Source organism: Alexandromys fortis, unplaced genomic scaffold (genome assembly GCF_014885135.2).
Source record: "Alexandromys fortis isolate MF-2015 unplaced genomic scaffold, M_Fortis_MF-2015_v1.1 scaffold_152, whole genome shotgun sequence".
In the NCBI taxonomy this organism is placed as follows: Eukaryota; Metazoa; Chordata; class Mammalia; order Rodentia; family Cricetidae; genus Alexandromys; species Alexandromys fortis.
In genome coordinates, this window is record NW_026068045.1 from 3,442,324 (window position 1) to 3,459,500 (window position 17,177).

General features: G+C 54.0%; 1 protein-coding gene across 6 annotated transcripts; it reads left to right on the forward strand.

Annotated features, from left to right (window-relative positions):
- The first annotated feature begins 39 nt into the window (after positions 1-39).
- Dennd4b (DENN domain containing 4B) lies at positions 40-16,791 on the forward strand. 6 transcript variants are annotated; one of them, XM_050166267.1, is made up of 29 exons: positions 40-1,525; positions 2,466-2,611; positions 3,366-3,705; positions 4,337-4,589; positions 4,845-4,914; positions 5,094-5,263; positions 5,337-5,581; positions 6,371-6,437; positions 6,527-6,585; positions 6,743-6,887; positions 7,100-7,275; positions 7,403-7,503; positions 7,940-8,155; positions 8,575-8,720; positions 9,040-9,179; positions 9,264-9,390; positions 10,224-10,430; positions 10,763-10,891; positions 11,791-11,974; positions 12,418-12,585; positions 13,047-13,435; positions 13,573-13,695; positions 13,890-14,059; positions 14,142-14,283; positions 14,471-14,707; positions 15,259-15,385; positions 15,477-15,642; positions 15,721-15,785; positions 15,876-16,791. In XM_050166267.1, exons 2-29 carry the CDS (start codon positions 2,602-2,604, stop codon positions 16,019-16,021), a joined length of 4,518 nt encoding a protein of 1,505 aa, XP_050022224.1. In that variant the 5' UTR covers positions 40-1,525; positions 2,466-2,601; the 3' UTR covers positions 16,022-16,791. The 6 variants fall into 6 exon arrangements, with proteins under 6 accessions (XP_050022224.1, XP_050022225.1, XP_050022227.1 ...); XM_050166268.1 differs by lacking the exon at positions 2,466-2,611; XM_050166270.1 differs by lacking the exons at positions 15,721-15,785; positions 15,876-16,791 and having other exon boundaries at positions 40-2,611; positions 15,259-15,393; positions 15,477-15,636.
- Positions 16,792-17,177: the final 386 nt, after the last annotated feature.

The window sequence follows — 17,177 nt, forward strand, 5'->3', positions numbered from 1 at the left end:
AATTTTATTTTATGTGCACTCGTATTTTCCTATGGGTGTTGGGTCACCTGGAACAGGAATTACAGACAGTAGTGAACACCATGTAGGTGCTGGGAATTGAATCCAGGTCCTCTGGAAGAACAGTCAGTGCTCTTAACCACTGAGCCATCTCTCCAGCCCGTTTTTTCTTTTCCTTTTATTTTTTCTTTTCTCGAGACAGTTTCTCTGTGTAACAACTCTGGCCAGGCTGGCCTGGAACTCAGAGACTCAGACATCCACCAAGGCACCACTGCCCAGATTTCTTTTACATATTCCGGGCTACCTGGAAGTTCTGCCTGATTTTCTTGCCTCGGTTTCCTGAGTGCTCAGGATTATAGGCACGCTTTCATCCTTTCAGCGCTATTATGGTTTGTGGAGGACCACCAGCCTTAGATTTGTGACCCAAATTGGACACGTCCTAGAGCCAAAACAGACTTCACCGATGGCAGCAGGAAGTCACCTTATGTGCCCTCATGTTTGTCCAGGGGAGGGGGCACCCTGACTGGCCAGACAAGTTACTCTTCCTCAACCTCAGGCCTGGGGTAAGGAGATGGCTGTAGCCCCGGTCACGTGTGTTTGTGGTATAATAACCTCAACTCTCTTGGGGGTAGCTATTCCCAGTATAACCGTAAACTCCAAGGAAGTAGGTCTAGCTGGCTCCCCTCGTCCATGTTCCCAGGGCATTATTGTATATGAATTCACCCACCTCACTTGGAAGACAATCGTTTAATGTAGGTTTGTCAGCCTTCACCGAGCATGGTTGAAAGGAGTGCTGCTTTCCCCCACCTCCTCTATTCGGCTTCTTGCCTCTCTTCCTCTTTTTCAATGCTCTTGTCGTTTCTCGAAAGGAGAACTGAGAACTTCTGGCTCTGGCTAGTGGGTTCTAAACCTGGAAGTGGGGAGTCACCTGGGTTTTCCAGGTCTAGGTCTTCAGGGCCTTCACCGTGGCACAGTGGCCACATCTGATTGTTGGACGGAGCACCGGCTCTGACTTGGGGGCCAACTGGGGTCAGTGTCTTGCTCGTCCGCTGGGTGGTGGGGATCCGCTTGGTTGCAGGGGGCCCTCCCAGCCACCAGGGGTCGCGCTGCAGGCGGCAGGGTGCTGGGCAGGAGCTAGCCAGGGTCACGGCCGCGGGCCCGGGTGGGGGGGGTGGAATAGCGGAGGTGCTCGCGGCTCTCGGGTTGGGGGGGTGAGTGTAGAAAGCAGGGCGCGCGGAAGAGCGCGGGGTCCCCAGCACCGGGGCAGCCGGAGGACCGCGCGGCCGGAGCTAGCGGCGCGGCAGCAGTCCCCGCGTGGCGCCGCGCGGGGACGCTGGGACCGCCCAGATCTCTCCACCGTGCCCGGCGCTCTCGCCCGCCTCATCTTCCTTCAGCCCAGGCGCGAGCGGCTCCCAAGTCGAGCGCGCCATGTCCGGGGCTGGATAGCAGCCCGGTCGCCCGCCGGCCCGCCAGCCCGCCCTCCAAGCCACCCGCCAGCGGGCCGGCTGGGGAGTCCCAGGGCAGGCAGGTAGGGGCCGGACCGGGCGGGGCGGCGGGCGGGGAAGGGCGGGCGGAGGGCGGTCGGCGCCAGGGACTGTCCCCAGCTGTTCTTCTGCGCTGCGCATCTGGTTCCGCTTCCTCCCTCCCAGGGAAGTGAAAGTGGAGGGGAGGGCGCCACCCGGAGCTAGCTAGCTGTGCCCGGCACCCTATACCCTGGAGCTCCCGCGGGCGCTCAAGCCAGAGCACCCCTCCTTCCCGCTAGGGTCACGCGGCTGCTGGCGCTGCTGCCGTCACGTTCTCGGCAGCCTGCGCGCGCTCCTCTCGGCCCTCTGGCCCCTTGCTCAGCCACCTCCCCCGCTGCGCGCCCTCTGCCCCAGCCCCGACTTCCCGACATCCGGCATGTGGGTGCTGGGACCTAGTGTGGCTCCACTGCCGTTGTTTTCCCCAAGGGAGAAGGGGCTGCATTTTATAGGACTCTCTCCTGGCTAGGTGAGGGTAGGCTTGTATGCACAAGTCCTGTTGGTCCGGAGCCACCCACTTAACTATAGAGGGTCTCATCTAACGGCTTTTGCCTACTGACTGGGGCACAGAGCTCCTATTGGCCTACAGTGGATGAGAGAGGGAACTGTGTCGTGGAGTTAAATCAGGAGGCTGACGCTGACTCCTGGCTTCACCTCAGATGTGGAGAAGCTCAAGCTAAATTTAGCTTGAGTTGGGGCATGTGTGTCCAGAGGCCAGGTTAAGAAGAGAGCTGACTTGGCTCCGGTTCTCTGAGGGAGGTTGAATAGACTATGTATCCTGGAGACGTTGGGAGTTTCCCTTGCCTTGCCCAGGGTCCTCAGTGTGGGGTTTGCCTTGGTCTGATGCTCTGCGGGCATCTTCCGCGGTGCTCTCCCCCTCCCATCGCTACCACACACCCATAGGCTGACTTCTGCTGAGCTGCAGCTTCCCCTTTGCACCCGCTCCAGGAAGTAACCTCCCTTCCCCTCTGAAGCACTCTCCCAGCCTCTGGCCCCTTGCAAGCCACCCACCAGGCTTCTTCCCACCTTCAGCACCCTGGGGCACCTCAGGACTCTTGGGGCTTCCACTCCTCAGGGTCAGGCCATGAAGGCAGGTGAGAAAAGTTACCAGTAGGCTGTTGTGGGCCTGATTCTGTCTCGGTCTGGGTGGCATTGGCATGGAATGGCTGGAGCTATCTCCCATAGTCCCTTTGTACCTAACTTACAGACACCTAAGGGTCTGGAGTTGAGAGCTTGGCCAACGTGGTAAAGTTAAGCTAGGAAAGAAAAGGATACTTGAAGTCTGAACAGAATCTAAATCTTGGGTTTTACAAGCCTTCCCAGAAACCTGTGGGGTCTTCTAAAAATATGAGGATGGTGATTTAAGAGCATTAGCTGTGTCAGAAGGTTCTTGTGGAGCTGCTACCAGAGCAGGAAGGCCAGAGACCTGTGAAAAGACTAAGTTAAGGTTGGGGTGGCCAGAGTGAATGATGGGACTTCAGGCCTTTACAGAAAACACTATGTTCTCTGAGATCTAACTGGAGGGGTGAAGAGGGGCAGGCCTTTAAAGGGCTAGGTGAGCAGTGGCATTTGTGTGATGTAGAGTGGCGTTTGGGTTCTTTGGGAAGAGGGAGCTGATGTCACTAAGAAGGAGGGACCTAGTGGTCTCTAAGGAGCCGGTGGGCTGTGAGAGTCTGGTGATGTCACAGGTGGGAGAGATCAGGATTGGCTGATCATCTACCTTTCCTTAGAAGAACTAGGAAGAGGAAAGGGGGGGGGGTCCGTGGGAACCATGGGAACACTAGCCTCTGGTTGCCATGGGAACACTAGCCTCTCTTGCTTCATCTTTTTCTCAATTGACCATTCCAGATGCCGTGAGTGAAGGGGGGGCCATGGCTGAGGAGCGGCCTCCCCGATTGGTGGATTATTTCGTGGTGGCTGGGCTTGCAGGAGATGGAGCACCTATGCCTGAGGAGACCTGGGTTCCTGAACCTACTGGGCCCCGGCGCCCTCCTAGGCCAGCGGAACCTATTACAGATGTGGCAGTCATTGCTAGAGCACTGGGCGAGGAGGTGCCCCAGGGCTACACGTGCATCCAGACGTCTGCTGGTGGCCACCCCTTGGAGCTCAGTGCCGGGCTCCTGGGTGGAACTCAGCCAGTCATCTGCTACCGCAGGGGGCGTGACAAGCCCCCCCTCGTTGAGCTGGGGTGTGTACCCCTATCCATGCTGGCACTGGGGGGAGCTGGGAGGGACTGTTGAGTGAACTAAGAAGAGGTAGTGATAAGGGTTGAGAGGAGGCACAGGGGATGGGCTAGAGGTATGAGAGGAGGGGTTTACTGCCTGTGCTGCTGCTTACTAGCCAATGAGTGCTTCTTTAGCAACTCCTCACTGGCTGGTTTGGGATATCAAGTGGATAAACCATGTGAGGAACTTCGCCAAGAGTCTGACGGTTTTGGTGCTTACTCAAGAACTGGGGAGGGCAGCCGGGTGGTGGTGGCTCATGCCTTTAATCCCAGCACTCGGGAGGCAGAGGCAGGTGGATCTCTGTGAGCTAGTTCCAGGACAGGCTCCAAAGCTACAGAGAAACACTGTCTCAAAAAAAAAAAAAAAAGAACTGGGGAGGGCATGGCTTGCAGGGATGGTTATTGATTGAGAGGTAGAGCCAAAGGTGAAAGAAGGAAGGCAAGGATCCTAGAAGACAGAGTAAGTAGGAAATGGTGGGCTGTACTACTAGCCTTGGACAAGGGTGAGAGAACATGGCAAGTTTAGGAGAGCAGGTAGGTGGTAGATCCGGTCTTTCTATGCTGACCTCTTGATGTCTGTGCTCTCTGTGCCAAGGGTGTTATATGAAGGGAAGGAACGTCCTAAACCTGGCTTCCAAGTGCTTGACACAACACCATATAGTCACTCAGCCAACTTGGCCCCTCCAGGCCCTGGGCATCCTCGCACCTACCTCATGTACCGGCGGGCAGCAGAGGGGGCAGGGTTGCATGCCCTGGGCATCACTGACCTTTGCCTGGTTCTGCCCAGCAAGGGTGAGGGCACTCCTCACACTTACTGCCGGTTGCCACGCAACCTCAACCCTGGCATGGTGAGTGGTACTGCGGTATTGATAGCTAAAACCTGGGCCATTGGTGTGTAAGGGTGTGGACATGGGGAACAAAGGGTATTTGGGAACCAAGGCCACTGACACCAGAGCCAGATGAGAGGTGGCTTGGCTGGGAGGACTGGAATTAGGGGCAGCTTGGAAGACAAAAGACACCCAAAGGGTGGTAGAGAGAGAAGATGGGCCCCAGAAACCTTTGTTAGTGATGTGTCTGCTTATCTCTTGTCGTTTCTGGGGCAGTGGGGCCCAGCAGTGTACCTGTGCTACAAGGTGGGCCTGGCCAAGGCCAACACGCTGGTGTATGAGGCAGGTGAGTGGCCCTTTTGTCCTTCCTATCCTTTGACCCTCCATGGTGCCTCTTGGTAAGTTCAGTGACCCCAGAACTGACTTCCCTTTGCCATCTAGCCCTTCTCTGGGATCCTCTAGTTTCTTTACCTGGAATCTAACGGATCGCTTCACTCTAATATGTGCTTTTCTGCTGGGGTACAGAGCTGCTGGGCCGCTACCCACAGGAAGACAATGAGGCATTCCCGCTGCCCGAGTCAGTGCCAGTCTTCTGCCTGCCCATGGGAGCCACTATTGAGTGCTGGCCTGCCCAGACCAAGTACCCAGTGCCCGTCTTCTCCACCTTTGTGCTCACAGGGGCTGCCGGTGATAAGGTGGGTGTGTGGGGTGTGGTACGGGGGCCTCACAATACAAGAACCCGTCTGATCATCCCTATACCCCTGCCAGGTGTATGGTGCCGCCTTGCAGTTCTATGAAGCGTTCCCGAGGGCCAGGCTGTCAGAGAGGCAGGCACGGGCACTGGGCCTGTTGAGTGCCGTGGAACGGGGCCGGGCACTGGGAGGCCGAGCGGTGCGCAGTCGGCGCGCCATTGCTGTGCTGTCCCGCTGGCCAGCCTTCCCAGCCTTCAGAGCTTTCCTCACCTTCCTTTACCGCTACTCCGTCTCAGGCCCCCACCGTCTGCCCTTGGAAGCGTGAGCATGGCTTTCCTGACACTGGGGAGTTGTGAGGCATTAGAGAGGATAAATGGGAGACACTAGAATGGAACTGGGGGGGGGTACGCTGAGCCCCCAGGAGACAGGGCTGCTCTGTTTTGTTGTATAGTTTGTCCATTTAAGCTACTGGCTATGGGTAAGTGGAGCCTGGAATCTAGCCTGCACTTGTTAGTTGGGGCTTGGCTAGGTCTACGTAGGCTCAGCACAGATCTGTTCTTATTTTTATTTATTTGTTTATTTACTCATGAAACAGGACTTACTGTTTATTTACTTCCAGCCCCGGGTGGCCTGGAACTCCATATAGACCAGGCTGGCCTCAAAGTTACCGAGGTGATTTCCTGAGCGTTGGAATTAAAGGCGTGCTCCACCACGCCCAGTTTATTTATTTATTTAAATTTTTTTGTTTTGTTTTGTTTTGTTTTTCAAGACTGGGTTTCTCTGTGGTTTTGGAGCCTGTCTTGGAACTAGCTCTTTAGACCAGGCTGGTCTCGAACTCACAGAGATCCACCTGCATCTGCCTCATTTTATTTATTTTTTTATTCTTTTTAAAGATGTTCCCATTGTAGCCCTGGCTGGCCTGGAACTCATTGTGTAGATGAGAGGATTTCAGGCAAGGGGATCTCTCTTCTAATCTACATAAGGCCTATGTATAAAGCTGATCCAAGGCAAGGGGCGGGGTTCAGGGAGCAGTGAGGTCTTGAGAATGTGTGGTGGGATTGGTCAGGGACAGACCGAGGAGTCAGCCTCACCTTCTCCCTCTCTCCCTAGGCACATCTCCCACTTCATTCACAACGTCCCGTTCCCTTCCCCACAGAGACCACGCATCCTAGTGCAGGTGAGAGGTGAGCCTGGGGCTGGGCTGATGGAAGGAGAGGAGTCGGCAGGAGCTGGCCATGAGTATCCTGACCTGTGGCTCCTCTCCAGATGTCTCCCTATGACAACCTGCTCCTCTGTCAGCCTGTCTCCTCACCCCTGCCCCTCAGGTATGTGCCTAAATTGGGGAGAGGGACACCTTTGGCGACATGGGTATAATAAGAGGTATGGGTACGGCTGCTGAGACCGTGGCAGACTGGCCCCGGTGGCGTCTGTGTCCAGCTCCCGAGTCTCCTGCTGATCCTTCTCTCCCTTCACGTCCCACAGTGGTGCTAGCTTTCTGCAGCTGCTGCAGAACCTGGGCCCAGAATTGGCTATTACGTTGCTGCTGGCTGTGCTCACGGAGCACAAACTGCTGGTCCACTCGCTGCGGCCAGATCTGCTCACCAGTGTCTGCGAGGCCCTTGTCTCAGTGAGTGCCACCTTATCTAGTCTACTTCTCCAAAGTTGCTCTTTTCTGGTGTCCCTCCATTCAGAACTGGGTTCTCCTTTTCCTGCTGTAGGGAGAGGGTCGCCTCTCTGCCTGGGTGTGGTTGTTACAGACTGGGTTTTTCTTCGAGCTTAGCCTCACCTCCTCAAGGTCAGGGCCCTGTGCTCACTGGTTCTCACTGCCTGGTGCTTTAGATGATCTTCCCACTGCACTGGCAGTGCCCCTACATTCCGCTGTGCCCGCTGGTGCTGGCGGATGTGCTGAGCGCTCCTGTGCCCTTCATTGTGGGTATCCACTCCAGTTATTTTGATCTGCACGACCCACCTCCTGATGTCATCTGTGTTGATCTCGATACCAACACGCTCTTCCAGTATGAGGCTAAGTATCATTTGTGGGCGAGGGAGGAGAGCATGCAAGGGCTGGTGTGTGAGTTCATGTTGGCTCAAAAAAGACCTCGTAGAAGCTTCATCATCCTTTCTCCTTATGTTATCTCTTAGAACGGAGGAGAAGAAGCCCCTCTCTGCTAGGACCCTGCCTCGCAGACCATACAAGCTTTTGCTGGCCACACTGACGAATCTGTACCAGCAGCTGGACCAGAGTGAGAAGCCTATGGGCTTGAGAGGCTGGAGGCTGTTGTTGGCCTCCGATCTGCAAACTGAGGGGAGGGTCCAGGGACCAATAGATCTCTGAAGTGATTAGAGGAGTTGGGTTTGGTGGGAGTGAAATAAAGGAGGAGGGGCAGGGGAGCAGCATTTCTGAGCCCATCAAGAAAGGTGAGCCTGCAGTTCACAATCCCAGAGAACCTAGACTACCCTAAGAGAGACGTACAAGGATCTAATCTACATGGGAAGTAGAAAAAGACAAGATCTCCTGACTAAATTGGGAGCATGGGAACCTTGGGAGAGGTTTAGAGGAGTGAGGCAGGGAGGGGAGCAGAGAAAACTGTTTTTGGGGATGGAGGCATCTGTGTGAAAAACAGGACGAGGCCAGCCCTGTGGGTGCTAACCTTGACTCTTAGATGTTTTGATTCCCAGCTTACACTGGACCAGAAGAGGAGGCCTCCCTGGAATTCCTGCTGACAGACTACGAGGCAGTGTGTGGCCGCCGGACACGCCTGGAGCGGGAAGTCCAGGGAGCCTTTCTGCGCTTCATGGCTTGTCTGCTCAAAGGCTACAGGGACTTCTTGCGTCCCCTCACCGAGGCCCCCTCTGAGGGGTCTCGTGACGTCGACAACCTTTTCTACCTTCAGGGTAAATAAGACAGCCTGTCTTTATAAAGAGATTTGAGGGAGGGCATGGTTAGGGGCTGGGCTCCGAGAGGAAAGCAGAGAGGGACCCTGACTGGGAGACTGGGAGCGCAGAGACTGAGTGTTCCTCCCCTCCTCTGGTCTTGGAGGATAAGGGCATGCAGGTGAATGTGTCCTGCTGTCTGGGAGCCCTTGGTGTAAGGTGGACGTAGTGATCCTGGTGGGGAGCAGCAGTCAGGTACAGGTCTATTGAAGGACAGCTGTGGTGTTGGAGAGCTGAGCTGGTCTGCGGGAGAAGTGTGACTTTGAGAGCCATAGATCCTGAATGACGAGAGCTAAGAGCTGGGTACAAGTACAAGGGGAGAGGGCTGTGGCAGATAGAGAACTGTGGTAACCCCTTTGTGACCCAGCCTGACCCCCCAGGTTTCCTCAAGTCCCGGGAACGCTCGAGCCACAAGCTGTACTCCCAGCTGCTGCACACACAGATGTTCTCACAGTTCATCGAGGAATGCTCTTTTGGCTCTGCCCGCCATGCTGCCCTTGAGTTCTTTGACTCTTGTGTCGATAAGGTATTGAGCCTTGTCCCTTCTGTATGTACCAACTGCCACCGGGTTCCTCCTGGTTGTCTTGGTTATCTCTAGTCCACTGCTAACTGTGTTTCTCAGCGTGGCTGTGATGGACAGCTGGAATTAGACAAAGCATAGACAATACAACTTGTGCAACCAGACATGGTCGGCTTCTTCTGCTTTACTGTCCTTTCATTCTTGACTTTTCCCCTCCAGATGGCTCTCCAGGACTCCTTCCCCATGAACGTGTTTTTCTGGGAGACACCATCTTTTGGGGGTCCCTGGCTCTGTTAACACTAATCCTTTTCCCATCCTGTTCCAGGTCCACCCAGAGCAGGAGAAGCCTGAGCCAACACCCTTAGTGGAACTGGAGGAGCTCTCAGGAAGCGAGCTCACTGTCTTCATCACACCCCCAGAGGATCCCCCAGTACTGGAAGGCAGTGAATCTGCTCCCCAGTACTGGTAAGACTGTCTCCTCCTCTCGTCTGTCCCAAGGCCCATGCTCGGCCCTGTGCTAACTGCCCCCATGTTGCCTCTTCTCTCCAGTTACGATGGGTTTCCAGAGCTAAGAGCTGAGCTATTTGAGTCTCCTCAGGAACAACAGGGAGCGCTGCCTGTGCCCGGCCCATCCCGTAGTGCCCCTAGCAGTCCTGCGCCTCGCCGAACCAAACAGGTAACTAGCAATAGGCCGCATAGGGGAACCTGACCTGGTACAATGGTTTTTGCTTCGTGAGGTTACTAATGCTTATCCCATAAAACTGCTGGGAGGTTTACATAAGCTTGGTATATAAAAAAACAAACAAAAAAACCCAAACTGTAAAGCTGGGCATAGTGATGCATGACTTCAGCAGTTGGGAGGCAGAGGCAGGCAGATCTCTGAGTTCGAGGCCAGCCTGGTCCAAGTAGTGAGTTTCAGGACAGTCAAAGCTACATAGTTAGACCCTGTCTCCAAAAACAAACAAAAAAAAACCAACAAAGTGCTGTACAAAAACTAGCCTTTGTTACCATTGTCATTTGCCATCAGGAGGAGCCGGCTACGTCTTGCAGGGTGCTACCCATGCTCCAGGGCCAGGCTACCCTGCCCACAGAGGCACCCAGGAGGTTGTAGGTTAGACAGTGCCTCAGCCATCTTACATCCTTAGAACACAGACTGTGTCTCAGGAGAGTGCCGCTTCTCACATTGTCCTGCACTCAGGAGGTTGAGGCAAGAACTGGTGTTTGAGTCCAGTCTAGGCCACACGACAAGACACTATCTCAGAAAAATATCAAGAGAAAAAAATATTTGTGCCAGGCAGTGGTGGCACATACCTTCAATCCCAGCATTGGGGGGGGCAGAGGTAGGGGATCTTTTTGAGTTCAAGGTCAGCCTGGTCTACAGAGCGAGTTCCAGGACAGCCAGAGCTGTTACACAGAGAAACCCTGTTTCAAACAAACCAAAAGAAATAAAGATTTGTGCTGGCCTTGGCAGGGTCTTTACCTTGGTGTGTCTTCCCTTGCCCCACCTAGGAGATGAAGGTTGCACAGCGAATGGCCCAGAAGTCAGCCACTGTGCCTGAGCTGTGGGCCCGGTGCCTACTAGGTCACTGCTATGGATTGTGGTTCCTGTGCCTGCCTGCCTATGTGCGTTCGGCGCCCTCCCGGGTGCGAGCCCTGCATAAAGCCTACCACGTGTTGCGTGAGATGGAGAGCCGCAAGGTGGTGCTCCCTGATGAGGTAGGTAGGCATTTGCTACCCGTGTGTTCCTGCCCACCCCTAATCCCAGCAAGGGTGTGTGGCTCTAGGGACAGAGGGAAACTTGCTGGAGACCGGGTAGAGTGGAGGGGCAGCCAGAGTTGAGGATCTGCTCCGCCACAATCAGAGGGCATGAGCAGGTGCAGGGTTAACCGTGGAGACCGCAGGGCATCCAGAGCTGCAGAAAGGAGCTGCAGGGAGCCAGTGAGTCCTCCGAGAATTAGGAGGCTGGAAGAGGGTGCTTGCTGAGACTTGGCGACTTGGGTCGCAGTAAATCCCTTACATCCTGACATCCTGTGCCTCTCTTGGCCTAGGTGTGTTACCGGGTGTTGATGCAGCTCTGCTCACACTATGGGCAGCCCGTGCTGTCTGTGAAAGTCATGCTAGACATGCGGCGGGCAGGCATTGTGCCCAACACCATCACCTACGGCTACTACAACAAGGTACTTAATTTGGGTAGGATGGCAGTCTGTGCTGGGACCTGGTTTAGAGAGAATGCTGTTCTTTGACAGCTGCTGCTGTCCCCGTTCCCTGGTCCTGTAGTCACTGTCATCTTCTGTGCTTTCGTGTTGCCTTTGCACAGACAGAAGGCTTTTTGTTTAGTTTTGGGTTTTGGTTTTTCAGATTTAGCTACTTTGATTCTTTACAACAGCGTTAAACTCCATGCCAGACACTGTTCCAGATACATATTTTAATTCATTTTATCCCCACAGTGCCACAGGGCATAGAATGGTCATTCTCCCCTATTATAGGAATTGAGGTTGCAGAGAATTTGTAATTTTTCCCAAGTCCCACAGTAAGCAAGTTAGTGAGTCAGAATATAAGCAAAATTATATCCAGAATTCAGCCTCTTAACCATAATACAAACTGCCTCCTGTTTTTCAGATAAGGAATAGTCAAGCTGTTGAGATTATTTCTTCAAAGCCATTCAGTTTACAAATGGAGTCTAGCTGGGCATGACGAAGCACACCTTTAATACCGGCATTTAGGAGGCAGAGGCAGGAGGATCTCTGTGAGTTCAAGGCCATCCTTGGTCTACAGAGTGAGTTCCAGTGCAGTACATAGTGGGACCCTATATCGATAGTTGATAGATAGATAGATAGATAGATAGACAGACAGACAGACAGACAGACAGACAGACAGACAGATAATGGATGAATAGTAGAGACTAGATACACTTTTCTCCATTACTCCATTGTTACTGATAATGCCTCAATTGGGGCTTCTCTTTCTGGGTGAGCTATTGGCTAGATAGTCCTAGCCAGCATGTTTAGAGAAAAAGGTGGTCCCTGGGGTCAGGATGGGAGATAAGGCATCACTAAGTGGGCATTGTGATTGACAGGCTGTGCTGGAAAGCAAATGGCCATCTGGTACACCGGGTGGACGCCTACGCTGGGCCAAGCTCCGGAATGTTGTCTTGGGGGCTGCTCAGTTCCGCCAGCCCTTGAAAGACAGACGGCAGCAGCAGCAGCAGCAGCAGCAGCAGCAGGTGGCTGTGCATCAAGAGTCGGGCAGCTCTCAGACAGGTGGGTAGGGACTGGCCAGATAGCTGCGGTGCCAGACGTGATGGTTCAGACCTGAAGTCCTGCCACTTGGGAAACTAAGACAGGATGATTGACTGTTGCAAATTCAAGGCCACCTTGTGCTACATAGTGACTTCCAGGCCAGATTGGAATACATAGTGGGAATTTGTATTAAAAGAAAAAAAAAAGTTGGGGGAGGTAGTGGTGGCACAATCCTTTGATCCCAGCACTCCTGAGGCAGAGGGGGACAGATCTCTTTGCATTCAAGACCAGCCTGGTCTACAGAGTGAGTTCCAGGAGAGACCCGGACAACTAGGCCTGGCAGGCCTTTCTGTGTGTGGATAACCTGCATTTGTTTGGTAGCAGAGGGATAAAGTTCTACGGGGGAGAAACCCTGCAAAACCCAGGTCCACCCAAGGGGCCATTTCAGTCTGTGCTTTCTACAGAACCCTGTCTGGAGCGCCCCTCCCCAACACGCCCTCTTCAGCGCCAGACGACTTGGGCAGGGCGAAGTCTGCGGGAGCCATCCTCACCCACCGGGCGCCTGGTCAAGAGTGGCAGCCTGGGCAGTGCTCGAGGGGCACAGCCCACTGTGGAGGCTGGTGTAGCACACAGTAAGTACCCTTATCTGGCCTTCCTTCATCCTCCCATTGAACTCTCCTAACAGCTCTTCAGTAGAGAAAGGGAGACTGGGGCTGTCTTTAGGGCAGCTCCCTGTACCTTAGTAGGCCTGTAGGCCCTTGAGGCAATCTTGCCTAAGTGTTATGGTGAGTTGTGATGCTCGGGTTTGTTGGTTTATACAGTTTGCATTCTAGACATTGTATTGTATGTGTATGGGTGTTTGCCTGCATGTATGTCAGTGTGTCACCTGTATCCCTGGTACTCATGGAGGCCAGAGAGGGTATCCGAGCCCCTGGAACTGGAGTTACAGATGGTTGCGAGCTGCCATGTGGGTCCTCAGGGCAAGCAGCCAGTGCTCCTGACTTCTGAGTTCCGCTGCAGGGGTTGTGTTTACTTGTGGTGGAGCAGCGGGAGGAGCGCAGGACTCCATCTCTCCATTTTCTTTGACCTGCAGTGATAGAGGCCTTGGGGGTCCTCGAGCCCCGTGGATCACCTGTGCCTTGGCAGGATGGAAGTCTGTCAGACCTGAGTCTGACGGGGGAAGAACTGGCACCTGGAGGAAGCCCAGGGGGCTCTGGCTCAGCCCTCAGTACCCGCTCCACCGAGGCCCTAGAAGGGATAAGTGGGCGGGGTCCCAAAACTAGTGGCTGTCAGGAGGAGGTGGGCACCCCCAGAAAAGGGCTGGGTGCCCGCCTCCAACAGCTGCTCACCCCTTCCCGCCGCTCCTCTGTCTCCCGCATCCCCCAACCTGAGTTGCCCACTGACCTTCCTCCTGCGGCCCGCCGAAGTCCCATGGATAGCCTTCTGTGGCCCCGAGAACGCCCTGGATCCACTGCTTCTGAGGTAGCCAATGAGAAAGGGAGAGGAGGGCTGCTGACTGGGAGAATGCCCCCAAAGGTGACTCTGAGAGTGGCTGAGAGCAGCATCCTAAGCGAGAGAAGCAGAGGACCAGCTGACTGTGCTTTCTCTTGTAATGGCAGAGTTCCGCCTCTCTGGGCAGTGAGTGGGATCTTTCAGAGTCTTCTCTTAGCAGCCTGAGCCTTCGCCGTTCCTCAGAGCGTCTCAGTGACACCCCTGGATCTTTCCAGCCTCCTTCCCTAGAAGTGAGCATACCCCATCCACACCATTGTGCTGGAACACACACAGCTCATATCCACCCACTCCCAAAGGCAGGGGAAGGGGAGGAGGTGGAAGGAGGCCTGGCTGAGGTTTCGAGATGGAAGGGGCACGGAAGGGCCTGGGCTTTGGGGCCCTGGAATCAAATAAGGCTCATTTCTTGGGGTCTCCTTGCCCACAGATTCTGCTGTCCAGCTGCTCCTTGTGCCGAGCCTGTGACTCCCTGGTGTGCGATGAGGAAATCATGGCTGGATGGGCACCCGATGACTCTAACCTCAATACAACTTGCCCCTTCTGCGCCTCTTCCTTTGTGCCCCTGCTCAGTGTCCAGACCCTTGATTCTCGACCCAGGTGCCCAAAGCAGAAAAAGCGCTGTGGGAGGGACAGGCCGATGGTGCTCCAAGAGCTGACACCTCCCGCTGTTTCCCTGCAGTGCCCCAAGCCCACAGTCTGCCCTTGCTGGTGCCAGTGGCAGTCAAGACGCCCCTGTCCCTGGGGGTCCCGGCCCTGTGCTCAGTGACCGGAGGCTCTGTCTTGCCCTGGATGAACCCCAGCACTGCAATGGCTATGTGGGGGTAAGGGCTGAGCCAGAGGAGCACGAGGAGGTGGGAGTGTGTTGTCTGTCGAGGGGAGATCAGATGGGTGCCAGGTAGTGGACGAGGGGCAGCAAGAGGCATTTGGACTTGCTGAGTTATTGGGAAATCACCTCTGGGTGAGGGCCATTCGTATATATGTTCTGACCACTGTCCTGCTTGCCCACAGAGTGCTTCCCGGAGAGTTGAGAATGGGGCGTGGGCATACCTGAGCCCCTTGGTACTGCGGAAGGAACTGGAGTCTCTGGTGGAGAATGAAGGCAGTGAGGTGTTGGCATTGCCTGAATTGCCCGCTGCCCACCCCATCATCTTCTGGAACCTCCTGTGGTATTTCCAACGCCTACGCCTGCCTAGTATTCTACCAGGCTTGGTGTTGACCTCCCACGATGAGCCTCCACCCGGCCAGGTCAGTGTCCTTGTGTAGTCCTTGCCTCCTGAGAGCTTCCCTCCTCCTTCTCAGCTCTTTGTCTCCTAGTCCTCTCTGTCCTTACAGTGAAGAAAAGCCATTTTACCAGGTACATTTGCCTCTCTGACCCTCCATGTCGTCATCTGTCAAATGGCATAAGCAGGAACCTAATGGAATACGTGCTTGATGTAGTGACTCGTCCCTAAAAAAATGGCTTAATGTTTTCCTGTTTGTTCCACCAGTATTCATCATACATCCTAGGGCCCAGGGCTAGGTATGTAATAAAGTATCCAAAGTCCTCATTCGTAAGAACTGGTAGATGAGAATTTCTTTCCTCAGGATATGGTGGCTCCAGCCTTTAATCCCAACACATGGGAGGAGGCATGCAGGTAGATCTCTGTGAATTCCAGGCCTGCCTACTCTGCATAGTGAGACCCTGTCTCAAATACCAATAACACCACAAATAAGTTCTTTCCCTTTCTCTTTTGAACATTGTCCGTCTGTCCTTTTCTTGTCCTCTGCCTCATTCTGACTTTTTCTTCTTATCTCAGCCCTCCCAGGGACCATCTCCTAGGCTAACCCCTGACCCAGCCTCTGTGCATGTACGTCTGCTGTGGGATGTCCTGACCCCCGATCCCAACAGCTGCCCACCTCTCTATGTTCTCTGGAGGGTCCACAGTGAGTTGGTACTTGATCTAGGAGTGAAAGGGCCGGGCTCTTCATCTGGAGAGCTTGGTGATCCTGGTAACCCTTCCTTCCTTTCGTGCAGGCCAGATCCCACAACGAGTAGTATGGCCAGGCCCAGTGCCCTCGTGTCTTAGCTTGACATTGCTGGAGTCAGTGATGCGCCATGTTGGACTTAACGAGGTTCATAAAGCTGTTGGGCTCCTGCTGGAAACTCTAGGGCCCCCTCCCACTGGCCTGCACCTGCAGAGGTATGATGCGCTCACCTGGGGGCCCTCGGCCTGGCCTTGGCACCTCTTTTCTTTGATACTCTTCTATGTTTATTACAGGGGAATCTACCGTGAGATCTTATTCCTGACAATGGCTGCTCTGGGCAAGGACCACGTGGACATAGGTAAAGGTGCAATCGGATGCTGAAGAGAAGGGATGTGGGACCAGACATGAGAGGAGGTCCTAATGCATCAATTTCCATCCTCTACCCTAGTGGCCTTCGACAAGAAGTACAAGTCTGCCTTTAACAAACTGGCCAGCAGCATGGGCAAGGAGGAGCTGAGGCTGCGGCGGGCACAGATGCCTACTCCCAAGGCCATTGACTGTCGAAAATGTTTTGGAGCACCTTTGGAATGCTAGGGACCCTTAAGCCCCCCTCTTCTGCCTTGGGTGGAGAGGTGAGGTAGAGTGGATTCTAGACATAGCCTGACTCCCTCTTCCTTTCATGGAAGAATTTGAATCAGGCTGCTCAGCCATAGGCTCCAAGTGGAAATAGCAGGAAGAGGGACTCACTGATACCAAAAGTCACAATTCCTCTATCTCCAGCCTGCCCAGTTTGTTCATGTTGATTTTGAGGAGAGAGCTGGGGAAGTTGGCACAAGTCCATTCTTTCTCCATCCTATTCCAGGGCCTCCTTCCCAGGGTATCCTCAGATCTGCAGTGTCCTGGGAGACTTAGAAGTTTTTGTTTTAAAAAACAACTGGAAACTCTGTCTCGGAAAAAAAAAAAAAAACAACTGGAAAGATTTTGAGCTCCTGAGCCTTTGCCCCATGGGAGGAGTCTCATCCCCACTTCTCTGGCATTGCTAAAGGAGCCCAAGGCAATCCTAGCATTTTATTTTATTTAGTTATTTATTCTGAGGCCACAGCTCCTACACTTATGAGATTCTCAAGGAGTGTAAAAAAGAGAAGGGAATTAAGTTTGTAACTCCTTGAGAGCCATGCACTGAGACCCAGAGGAGTCCCAAGCTTCCCTTGGGAAGAATTGGTGCCTCTTCTAGTCCCGATCCTTCTAGTCCACTTCACCTTGGGAAATGCCTCTCCGGTCCATGGCCTTGACCTGTGCAATAAGGATTGTTCTCTGCAAAGTTTTGTTGGATGTAAATATAGTAAAAGCTGCTTCTGTCTTTTTCCCTCTGCCTCCCATTCTCTGGATTTGGGGTGGTACCTTATCTTTCCTTGCTGCACATTCTCTCCGCTGTGTTTCCTTTCTTTGTAACCATCAGGTACATCCTTGCAAGCTTGGTTTATAGGAAGCTGTTGGCGCAGAAGGGTGTATCCAGTGCTGGCTGTGGTGGTGCCAGCCTGCGTGGCACTTCCGGCCCTCCCACACAATCACCCCCTTGTCCCTCATCTGTACCCCACACAAAGACTCCATTCTCTGGGGGCCCTGAGCTCATCTTTGCCTTATTTCCTCTCCTCCTGTCCCCTCCCTGACCCCAGCTTCTTCTGTACCTTCACAAAGATGATAGCTCTCCCCACTTGTTGCCATTTCCAGCCCTCTTGTGTATCAGAAG

Bases quoted from the DNA above. Each gene is read 5' to 3' on its own strand.
- Dennd4b (XM_050166267.1), top strand. The intron at 9,391-10,223 runs GTAACTAGCAAT...TGCCCCACCTAG, and splicing joins CGCCTCGCCGAACCAAACAG to GAGATGAAGGTTGCACAGCG. The intron at 14,060-14,141 runs GTGCCCAAAGCA...GTTTCCCTGCAG, and splicing joins ACCCTTGATTCTCGACCCAG to TGCCCCAAGCCCACAGTCTG.